Here is a 12,394-nt window from a genome sequence, read left to right as displayed (position 1 = left end):
ATATTATCTTCCCATAAATTTAGAAATTTATTCTTTATTATGTGCATATTGATTTTTTCTATTTATAATCAACCATTAAATAATTTTTAACTTTGATCACATTATTATCAACTATTTTAATCTTATAACTAAACTTCAAAAACAATAAATAATTCTGAATAAGTAATTAACAAAAGAAGATAATATTGAATATTATGTTAAAACAAAGCAACAGTTATTTATTTTATGTTTTTTAAAATTGAATTCAGAGAGGAAGAGAAAGGGAGAGAGAGAAACATCAATGATGAGAGAGAATCATTGATTGGCTGCTTCCTACACGCCCCCCTCTGGGGATGAAGCTGCAACCCAGAGACGTGCCCTGTCCGGAAATTGAACTGTGACCTCCTGGTTTGTAAGTCAATGCTCAGCCACTGAGCCACACTGGCTAGGCAAAGCAACAGTTATTTAGAACAATAACTTTGAAGAGAATTAATCATAACAGGCCTTAAAACATTAACCATAATCTTAAGTATCAAATATTTTGTGTTTTTTTTAAATAAAGGCCTGATTCTACTATTTGTTCTATATAATAATGAAATTATATGTATATATTATGTATAGTATCATTAATCTTAAAGATAAACTATTAAAATATAAAAGATATTGCCTATTCAATTTATCAAAGGCATTTTTAAAAAGCAGGAAGAACTTATTATCAGAAAAATTAAACTGAACATTCTCTTTAAGGATCTTAGACTTAGGCCTTTTTTCCTTCTCAGTAATCTGAGAAAGAAAAAGTCTTGAAAATTTTTCACCAGCTAACACATGGTCGAAGAACATACAGTACTTTTAAGTCCTTTAGATACTTTTTAACATATGTAATCATTGAATGTGTTGACTCAAACTCATGTTCCTGAAAAATATCTTAACAAGTTCACCAGTCAAATTGTTTATCCCACTAAATCCATTTGCTCTGGCTTTAAAATAAAAAATAAAATTATCACAAAGAGGCAAACATTCAGAGTACCTTCTGCTTAGAAATCATGGTTAAATAAAGAACTAAAAATGAATTATAAAAAATTGAATTCATTTAATAAACTTTTCCATCCAATTCCCTGAACAAAAATTCCATCATAGTTACTTCCATTAGACTTAAATGTCCTCTGCATTTCCTTGGCCTCTGGGTATATAATAACCTTTCTAAAGGTATCCACAAAGAATATTTCAGTCATGTAGTAATCTCCTTGAACACTAGTAATGACAGACAACAAGCTAATTCTCAAAAAGCTTTTTAAGCCATTTTTACTACTTTTAAATCAGTGTTTTTGATGCATGATTTGGGCCCCCTGATTAATGGTCATTGCCAGCCCAGCTTCTGGAGTTGTAATGTCTCCGTGAGCTTCCCTCCAGCAGAGCTCGACCATTAATCCAGTGGCATATGTCAGCTCAGCAGAGCAAGGTCACTCTTCTGCTTCAAGGGGAACCATTTTATAAATAATAAAACTGACTTTTTTGCATGCTTTATGCCACCTGAGGTTGAGTGCTGCGGTTAATATCATAAAGCTTATAAACATTCTGCTCTCAGGCAGTACCCACTGCCACTGTACTTAGGAATTTAAACGTTTTTCTATTAGTAAGAACAGACATGTTTATGTGGGGCAAATATATGACATGTAATCCCAAACAGGGAAAGAATAGGTGGGAAAAAACTGTAGTAAGTTCATGATAGAATATTTGGAAGAGAATTTTGAGTTCTCTAACTTCCTCATTGTATATTACACTTATTTTCCTTTCAGTAAATTTAGATTTGGCTATTTGAATATTTCAATCTAATCAGGAGATAATAGTGGTATTGAAATGTAATAGTAGTGGTAGGAATGAACTCAGTTTATGATAATTCCTAACAAACAATATAATGTCTGATAATTATAGAACATTTTTCTTTGAAGGAATTTTATTTTTTAAATTATAAATATTTGTTTCATTCAAAATTGATAAATAATTATAGTGAGATATTCATAATTTTAAAGTAATTTGAAATTTATAGATGGCCTAATTTAGAAAAGATGATGGTAGCTTTATAATAACTAACCCTATAAGGAATATATACCTATAAGAATTATAAAATTTATGTTTAATTATCTATTTATTACTTTAAAAAATCAAAGTTGCATAGCTATTACCATGTGAAATATTCAGAAAAAAATTTAAACAAATATCCAGACTGTCATATCACTCTGAATTATAAAATAGAATTTGATACAAGGAAAATCTGCTTTGAATCTTAGTCTAAGAATTTAACTTATTAAAAATCATAAAAAATGTAGAAAAAAGTTCAATATTTTCTTGCCTTTCTTGTATGTAAATAGAGAAAAGGTAGAGCCAGTGGCAGCTCAGGCCAGTCCTTCTAGGAAACTAGTTCCGTGGCCAGGTCTTCATGTCCAATATCAGGTCTTCATTTTGATAAATATACACACTTTCTTTTTTAGGTTTGTAGAAATAAACAACCTTAAGGGGAACTGAGTCATAAACTAAGCAGATAAGATACCCAAACTGGCAATACCATATATTGATTCAGTAAGAGAAATTCAACTGCCAAGAAGAATGTGTTCTCTTGTTGACTGATCGAAGGATTGTCTCCCCTGGAAGAAATACTATATGGGACACAAAATCATGTTGGGAGTTTGTTGTGTTTGGTATAGTAAAGTCATAGTAGAGTGAAGTAGGTGATATTAAGGGTTACAGAGACAAATTTATAACAGCCAAAAGTCCCTACCTCACCTAAGTGAACAAGTCTGCTGAGCCAAGTAGAATATTTGCTTACGCTGATCTGGATGGTTCTTCATACCACAGTGTCAAATTTATACTCTCCCACTCCTTTTAGGCTCTGTGAAAAGTAACACCCTTTGAAAATGCTTTTTTCCCCTTTTCAGACAGATTACAATTTTTGATTATTATTTTGTTTTACTTCATTCTATTTTAAAAATGGTTACTTTGTTCTATGTGGATGCGTACCAGATCTTTATCAGTGCCCTGTTTAAAAACTGTGTCTTGAAGTAGTTTACTTCTTTAGATGACTAATATTATCCATTAACCATTCTACATTTACGGTACATATATTGAGAAGTCATGACTACGTTCCATATTACAAATGCTTTGATGGTAATCAAAGTATATTAGAAAGCACATGGAGTCTGAACATCAGATAGAGTTTAGTCCTCCTTATTTCCCAACAAAAACTGCAGGGATACAAATACAAATAAGATACAGCCACTATTATTGATGGTTACTCTAGTTGGAAGGACATACTGAAATGAACTGTGGTAAGAGAAACAATACAGATGTGGAACACAGTCTATTAAAAATAGAAAGGAGGGAGAGATTATTAATCAAACATGTACTATATGCTTGGAAATTTACATGTGGTAACCAACTTAATTCTCACATCAGTCCTATGTGACATGTTTTAACACATTCCTTTCTTTAGACAGCACAACAAACCTCAAAAAGGTTTAATGAAATGTTTAAAAAAATGTTAAGACATCTCAGAATAAGACCTCAAACCCATGTCTTTAATACTTTAGTTCCCTACTGCTCTGCCCTCTAACGCACTTCCTTAGCTAACTAGTGGAGGCTTTCTTGAGGTATTAAAAGTTATGAGTTCATGACTTGGAAAAAGTGGGTAAAAGCATTCTAGGCTAAGGGAAACAGAGACAGGAAAGCATGACAGTGGTCACAGCCACTCAGAGATGAGATTTGGATACACAAAGAAAGGCATCAGGAGGAATGCTCATGCTCAGAGGGTCAACCAAGAAAAAAGGCAGCAATTGGTGTCCATCTGCAAGTCCTGAAGAAAACCTGGAACAGATCCATCCCTCATGGCCCTCAGAGGAAAAAAACCCTGCCAGCACTTTGAATTTCCAGACCTGAGAGAAAATAAAGCTCTGTTCTTTAAGCCACCAATTTATAGTTTTTGTTATGGAAGCTCTAGAAAACTAATACAGACTAGGCGAAAAATTCCAAAGCTCTTCATATGAGGGAAGAAAGAGGACATAGCCAGTTGTGTTGACAAATGGCTCTACCTATGAAAGAACCACTTCATCTACCACCAGGGCCAGTTTAAAACCCTCTTCTATTCTTATTAATCAATTCTTAATGGAAGACATTTTTTTCTCTACCAAGAAGCTAAATATGAAATGTCTTATTTCTAGAAATTCACCTAAATCCTTAACACTAGAAAGAAAGAGAACTGGATCAGTTTGGTAATGCTAAATTTTGAAACTTAGATATGTAGAATATGGACTTAATTCCATTAGAAAAAAATAACCAGCAGGGATAATGAAGCCATTTATCTCTAAAGCAAAGCAAGAAAAAATTAAAGAGATAAGTGTCTCATTAAATTGATTTTTAACAAATCCAGTGCATTGGTAGTCAGAGTAGTGATTTTGTATTTTTATTCCAGGATATAATATCCAAATTTCCAAAGGGGATTCTGTACTTCCATCAAATCTCTCAACCATTTGTCTCCTGAATTTTCATATAGTGTCTGGGCACTGTGTTTCTTCAAGTATAACCAAAGGTTTGGCCTCAAACCTTTTGCTAATTGCTTGCAAAACAACTTTGTTATAGATTTATATTGTGTATAATGATAGGAATGCTGTAATGAATTTGTGCTTTTTTGGGAGAGTTTTCAAGGCTAAAATTATTTAAGTTTCAAATAATTAAACATGGTAAAATGAGGAAATTATTAGTTTGTTTCTTCTTATTTGAGGTGCCATAGAAATGAAAATTAAGTCCAAGAAAAACCTGTGTTTTGAAGGAAAAAGCAGAAACCTTTCTGAAGTGGCACATCATTTTGGCAGTGAACTTCTGCTGGCTATGAGCAGAGGAATGAGGTTCTCTCTCCTTGGAATGTGGCACCAGCTGGAAGCAAGACCAGTGCAGGGCAATGGCAACCTTTCTGTTTACCATCTTTCAAGCACATGCAGTAAGTTTCTTATATGTTTTCAAATGTATCCAGTATGTACAAATACATCTCAGCGTCTCTCAATATCCACCCTGCCACTTCCCTTGTCTGAGCCAACACCATCTCTTTCTGAGTTTCCGTAATACCTTCTAATGGATCTCATCTCCCTGCTTCCTTCCTCATTCCCTTCAATATATTCGAAACACAAAAGACAGAATAGGTCTACTAAAATGTGAGAACCTTTTCTTCTCAAAGTCTTTCAATACTAGGCAAAATCCTTGCAATGACTACAAGGCCTTCTGTGATCTGGCTCTTAGTGACTGACCTCTCTTTCCCCTGTGTGCTCTGCTTCATTGTTTCCAAACACACCAGGGACACTCCCACACCAAGGCTTTGTCCTAACTCCTCCCTCTGCCTGGAATAGATTTCCTCAGCCAGTCTCATGGCCAGCTCCTCCATTTCCTTCGGGTCCTTTTCCAAACATCCCATTCTCACAAAGTCTTCCCTGGTTCTCTATATTTCACATCCCTCCTTCCCTTCTTAGAATTTGTCATTGCATAGCATGCTATATATTTAACATATTTATCTTGTCGTCTGTCATTCCCAGTAAATGTAAATCCTATCAGGGCAGGGATCCTTGTTTTATGCACCACTGTATTTCCAGCCTATGGTCTGGACTCGGTTGGTATTTGTTACGTTGAAGAATTAATGAATGGATACATGAATTAATGAAATAACTTCTAAGTCATTTGAAAAGACTAGTTGAAAAAAAATGGCTCCAGATTGTAAAACTTTAAAAATTCTAGATGCTCAGGCATATTCTATATGAGTAAATCAGAATATCTGAATATGGAACACAGTTATCAGTATTTTTTAAAGCTTTTCAGTGATTCACATATGGAGACTAGGTTGAGAACCATCAATATGAACATAGTTTTCAAACTTTAAAGTGCTCACAGAACTCTTGGGTATCTTGTTACAAGGTATGTCCTGATTTAATAGGCCTGCATAGACCTGAGAATCTGCATCTATAACCAACTCTTGGAATGGCAACGCTGCTGGTCTATAGGACCACACTGAGGAGCAAGTACTTTTACCCAATGTTAACTCAACCTTGATGGCCCTTTGACACCGTTTATTGTGGTCTATGCTTTGTTTTCTCCTGACTTGTCTTATTTTATTTTAGGTTTGAATCATAATTTACTTTAAATATTTCTTGGAAAACAAATATGACATAAACACTGACTAAATACATAAATGAAGAGATCATCTTGAGAGATATTTGGCTGCAGAGGGAGGTCAGCAAACAAACAAAAAAAACATTTACATACATTCACCATTTTTTAAATGGGAAAAATAAACTTAAAATATTACATATATTGTATATCACATATCTTATTTGATATCACTTTGTTTAAAAAACCAAAACATTCAACTGAATTCAGATCAATTGAAGTCTGAAAACTATACCCCAGATGAAGAAGCCAAAAGAAACAGTAGGGTAGAAGCCCACAGGATTAGAAGAAAAAGTGTCTCATATAATCCCAAACCAATTTCTTTTTTACTAGCTGTCATGTCTTGAGCTACAGGACTGTTTTATTTCCTGTAAATTAGAGGGAAAAGATAATGCCATAAGCCCTTGTGCAAATGCCTTGCCTAAAGTACACAGCAGAGCATATACGCTTCTCTTTTTTCATACTTGGTTAGATAAGAGTTAAAATATATCTGCACAGTCTTGATAGGAAAAGCAATGAAAAAAAGTCTTTAATGCCACAACTATGTGTCCTCCTTGATCAGGAGAATAAATTTGCACAGCAGGCGGTGCAGTGAAAACTGTTCATAATCAACTCCTCACCTCCTAGCATTGCTAGGATCAAATGCAAGTGGAAGGAATGCCACTTCAGTCATTGCTGGTAAAAATTAGCATCTGTGACACTAATGGTATCTCATTTACTAAGTACTTCAGGTTTTTAAAAATGGTTAAAAAAGCTATTTCCAGAACTGCCATCATTTCAGTGTTTTCATTTAAAGTAACAATAGTATTTGAATCTCTTTTACTCAAAGAAAAACCTCTGTTAAAATTTACTAACACAGATCTTTAATCCCAGCCAAATAAAGTCCCACTGATTCAGTTGAAGAGTTTTATTTATGGGATCTATTTCTTTTCCATATTTGAATTTTCTACCATATTCCCTGACCTGGAACAAAATTCTACTGTGACATGACAGGCCTTTCTAGGAGTTTTGCACAACATTTTCAGTGTTGGTGCTCTTTTAAAAATAAAATTTAACTATGAATTAGTTATATTTACACATTTACATACAAAGTTTCTTATGTACATACCATCAGAGTTGATCCAAGAATAATGAAAGTACAAAACACTAGTAAACATCCAAACTGGAACCAGACTATGTACAGTAGACTCAAGAAACTTGATTCAGTTTACCAATATTTATTAAGAGCCTACTACATGGAAGGTGTTATGCTAGGTGCAGGAAGGAGATACATGGCTATACTTACTTCAATCTTAGGTTGATTTTTCTTGAACAATGTGAATATTAAAAAAGCTTTTATTGTTGTTTTTCAGTAACTGTTGAATTTTGTAGGTGGAATTCTTGCATTTAATCAGAGATAAGAATGGAGAATCTCTAAATTCCTATCCAACCTACAGAGGCTCTTACAAATATGTTCTGCCTAGTTTCATTAAAATGTAGCTGGTAATTAAGATAATTAGAAATAATATCTACTGTTCATATACTTGTAATGGCAGCCTAATATTTAAGAACAGGAGTACTGAAAATTGACATATGCATTTCATATCACACAGTTTTATTTTTTACCTATGCGTCTTTGCTCAAGTTAATTCACCTTCTCTATGCCCTCTCTTCTGTGAGGCTAACTAAGAGATTCCCTCACAGAGTTGTTACAAATATTAAATCAATTAGTATATGAAAAGCTCTGAACACAACAACAGGTATGTAAAAAACTCACAATAAATATAGAAAACTAAAAATAAAACATTTTAGTTGAAAAAATAGTCAAGAAAAATTCTGTTCTATAATGTAAGCATTTATAGAGTGAAATGATATATCTTATTAAATATGAATCCTGGGTATGCTTAAATTTTTGAAAAAATATATCTGTAGTGGACACTCACGATAATAAAGTAGAAACAAAATCAAAAAAGGAAAGTACAGTACACTTCCTTGCCTGCATGTTAACCAAGGCTATTTTTGATTGACTAAAGGTAGAATACTGCACAAGTATTTATCAAATTCCTTTCTTAATTTGCTGAGTCACAAATTGAACCTGTTGGAATTTATTAACATTCCCGTATACATAGTGGGTTTCTTTTCTAATAATTTCCCAAGGCCGTTTTAGTTTCCCTTATAAAATATCTAGTCTCTCCCTCTTAACCTGAATTATGAATCTCTTAAAGTAAATATGAACACTATTGTTCGTATTTATGAGCTATTTGAAAGAAAAAACTCATATTCAAAATAGAGAAACAAAAATAAAGGGTGGAAAAGAGGACACATTAATGATGAAATTATATATGGTACACTGTATTTTAATATGTGTTTTGACCTATTATTTTTGATTGATGGACATGTTATCAATAAGTCTTGAGAACATAAAAAAATAATAAATTGTTTTAGAAATAGGACACTTACACAATTTATTGCTACATTTTATATCCATGAATGGTTTGAATTCTTCTTACAAGTATAAGACATTTAAAAATACTAACAAAAAAGTCTTCTTCCATTTATTTCCTATTCAAATGATCAGTTTCATAACTTTTATTTGAGGTATAATATGCATCCACCATTTGAACTGGGTACTATGTCACCTGAAATAAAACCTATAGTAATTAACATGAACCAAATGATTAAATAATATTTCCCTAATTTTTAATGTTGCCCATTACTTACTTCAGTATCTAAATTATAAAAAGCCATTGGTCAAAACACTGTAATGCCATAATGACCAAGCGACCTGTCACCAGGAGATGCATGGAGCACCTCTTGGTACGCCATCACCTCCCCCTCTACCCCCCTCCCCCCCGTGGCCCTCGAGCAACGGCTCTTGAGTGCGGTGGGAGGCGAGGTACCTTGTGCAGCGTGGTGGGAGGCGGGGTGCTTCGCACGATTTCGCACGCTGGGCCTCTAGTTTACAATAAAACACAAGGAAATCTCTCTCAAAAATTCTGAAATAGTGCAGCACAATGTGTGTATGTTTCTGAGTATGTAATTAGTCAGTGTAGATAATGATTTCCTATACTTCAGACAGTTTCCTTGATGGTTCTATTTTATCTTTCTAAATACATGCCCTGTGTTCCCTTCTAGTAGATGAAGGAATTTGCACTCCTCATTTTACCACCTATGTATTTATAGGGATTGTCATAACATTATTTGTGCCATCTCTAGGGATTCTGGTCTTTTTCCATAAAATGCTCAAAAAATTACCCAGAAAAATAAATGCTTATAAGGCATAATTATAATACTTGGAAAATATTAACTCCATATTAAAAGGAAGTAATTTAGTTAATGTGAAATGTATGAAAAACATACTTGTACATATACACTCACAAAACTCTTCCAATTTATATAGAGTGGAGAAAGAAGATGTGGTGTATATATGCAATGGAATATTACTCAGCTAAAAAAAGAATGAAATTTTGTCATTTTTGACAACATGAATGGAGCTAGGGGTTTTATGATAGATGAAATAAGTCAGATAAGTGTCATATTATGTTATTTACATGTGAAATCTAAAAAACAAAATAAATAAACAAACAAAAGAGAAACAAACTCATAGACACAGAGAACAAATTGATGGTAACTGGATGGAAGGGGGGTGAAGAGATGGGTGCAAAGGGTGGAAGGGATTAAGAAGTACAAATTGCCAGTAATGAAAATAGTCACGCATAGGGAATATAATAAATAATATTGTAATAACTATGTATGGTGTCAGATGGGCACTGGACTTATTGGGGTGATCATTTTGTAAGATATACAAATATCTAATCACTATGTTGTACATATGAAACTAATATAATTTTATATGTCAACTGTAACTGGAAAATTAATTTTAAAATTTATATGGAATAAAATTATTTATCTCAAGAAAATGGAAATTCATTTACAACAAGAGTTGATGTTCCCAATGTGACTATATTCTGTAATATATTTTGTTACCAGATATGCATTTTATCAATATATTTTTACTTTTATTAATAACAAAGTCAATAAGATGAGCAGCACTCTATTTGTATTACAATAGTTTCTGCAATTAAGGCAATTGAGAATTGACTGAGATACTATTTTGGAAATAGTTTAATGACATATCAACTACTACATAAGACAGTTTTTATGAAATATTCTAACTTCAGATTTTAAATACTTGGAGTAAAACTACTGTTCTTCCTAAATCTACTATTGTAATCTTCCTAAACTACTATTATAAACTCAATATTATTGCATTTAATCAAGTAAATTTTATATAAAATTAATCTTAAATATAAAGGTAAATGATGCTTTTAGAAACTGTTTTGTGCTTTTTGGAAAATGTTACTTTGAATGTTTATTACATTAGGGAAAAAGACAGAAATTCTGATGTTATTAGCCATATTTTTCAGTAAAGATACTTGTCTATCCTTTATCAGATCTTTGTGTCAGTAAGAATTAATATTAAAAATCATTTATTCCAAAGATTAGAGATCATTTAATTTTAGTTTATTTCAGGGTGGTTGTGTGTAATTTGCAAGGAGTTTTCAAATGTTGATGATTATTCAATGCCACATCAAGTCAAAAGTTCACAATTCCCAAATCTTTTCTCTGAGAATGGGTGTCAAGTATATAAAGACCAATAATAGGTAATAAATCAGTCCTTTAAAAAATATTGGAACTCAGCTATTATTTATTCACAAACAGAATTTAAATGTTATTTATATAACAAATTCAAGAATGTACAAATGTTAGAAAAAGTCTCTATACCAGGATTTCATAAATCAATAACTAATATAGATTTCTACAATAGAACCTAAACTTTGCTACCTCATGCCCTACTTTTTAAAAAAATATATTTTTTATTGGTTTCAGAGAGGAAGGGGGTGGGAGAGAGAGAGATAGAAACATCAATGATAAGAGAGAATCATTGATCTGCTGCCTCCTGCACATCCCCTCCTAGGGATCAAGCCTGCAACCAGGCATGTGCCCTGAATGGGAATCTAACCAAGACCTCCTGTTTCATAGTTGACTCTCAACCACTGAGCCACACTGACCAGGCAGCCCTACTTTTTCTTTTAAGTGGCAATTATTGTCAAGATAAAGACTAGAAAAACATGCCAAATAGAATCAACTTGTCAAATCTATTAATTTATGGGGTTTAGATGCTTCCCAAAACACAACCCAATTCTCTCCTTAGTTCAAAAAACAGAATAGAAAAATGATATGTACAACAAGCTGTCTTATTTTAATATTAAAAATAAAAAATATCAAATATTTAACCAAAATATCTATTTTAAAATCTTCTCATAATTAAATTTATTGTGAAGACCTGAGCACTTAAGAGGTAAAATGCATTCAGTAAATTGTTAAATAGACATTGACAAGTCTACTGTCATTAAAAATGTGCAAGAACATTTTATAATATCAATCTTTCAAACAGAGATCACCAAATTGATTTCCAGGAAGTTGATAATATGTGCTCAAAGTTCAGTTACAGATATAAACAATAAAATATTACCTATAAGTTAAATTACAAAGACCATATATAACTGTCAGGTATTATTTAACATCTAACTTTGTAATGCATTTTTTTTTCCATATTTGCCATGAGACATTCAGCCCTATGGTTGAATTTATATGACTGGCAGATAAGAATTCTCTGTGTGTGTGTAATTTATTAAGTGGTTTAGTTTTGTTTGACTATGTATAAAATTGCCTTACCTTTGGCTTTTGATGTTTCTCCTTCTCTGAAACGTTGGATGGTTTTCTCTTCAGCATTTTGAATTCAGACTACTCCAAGTGAGTGCACTTTCTGTCGTTACAGAAACAACTGAAGACAGCAGTGTGCTATCTATGACAGCAGTCAGTTTGAGCCCTGTGACCTGCCACTTCCTCCTTTGGTCAGGATATGACGTCACATTTACATGGGTAAAGTTTTTTGGTATTTTTACAGTGGTTCTTTAGTAACTCTTTAATGTTCTGTTTCTTCTATATTCTATGAGGTAAATTCCTAAATGTCACACTTTGACATACCTACAGTTATTATCAGAACAATAAGGATTTCAAAATAACACTTATTTTTTAAAGTTATATAAAATAAAAATCTATAACACAATCAATCTATGGGTAAAGGGAAGAAAACATCTGAGCCAATAAATAAAATTTGAGATGTAGGTTTTTTAGTACAAAAAATTTAAGAAAATACTCAGTGTAGTCA

General features: G+C 32.7%; 1 protein-coding gene across 3 annotated transcripts in view; it reads right to left on the bottom strand.

Annotated features, from left to right (window-relative positions):
• Positions 1–12,029, bottom strand: part of SAMSN1 (SAM domain, SH3 domain and nuclear localization signals 1) — a 47,757-nt gene extending 35,728 nt beyond the window's left edge. For all 3 annotated transcript variants that reach the window (XM_036350314.1, XM_036350316.1, XM_036350315.1), the window contains exon 1: positions 11,899–12,029. In XM_036350314.1, the coding sequence (XP_036206207.1) occupies positions 11,899–11,955 (57 nt within the window). In that variant the 5' untranslated portion in view covers positions 11,956–12,029. The remainder of the gene's footprint in view (positions 1–11,898) is intronic.
• Positions 12,030–12,394: the final 365 nt, after the last annotated feature.

Source organism: Myotis myotis, unplaced genomic scaffold (assembly GCF_014108235.1).
Source record: "Myotis myotis isolate mMyoMyo1 unplaced genomic scaffold, mMyoMyo1.p scaffold_m19_p_2, whole genome shotgun sequence".
Taxonomy (NCBI): Eukaryota; Metazoa; Chordata; class Mammalia; order Chiroptera; family Vespertilionidae; genus Myotis; species Myotis myotis.
This window is presented reverse-complemented; position numbering and strand designations above follow the sequence as displayed.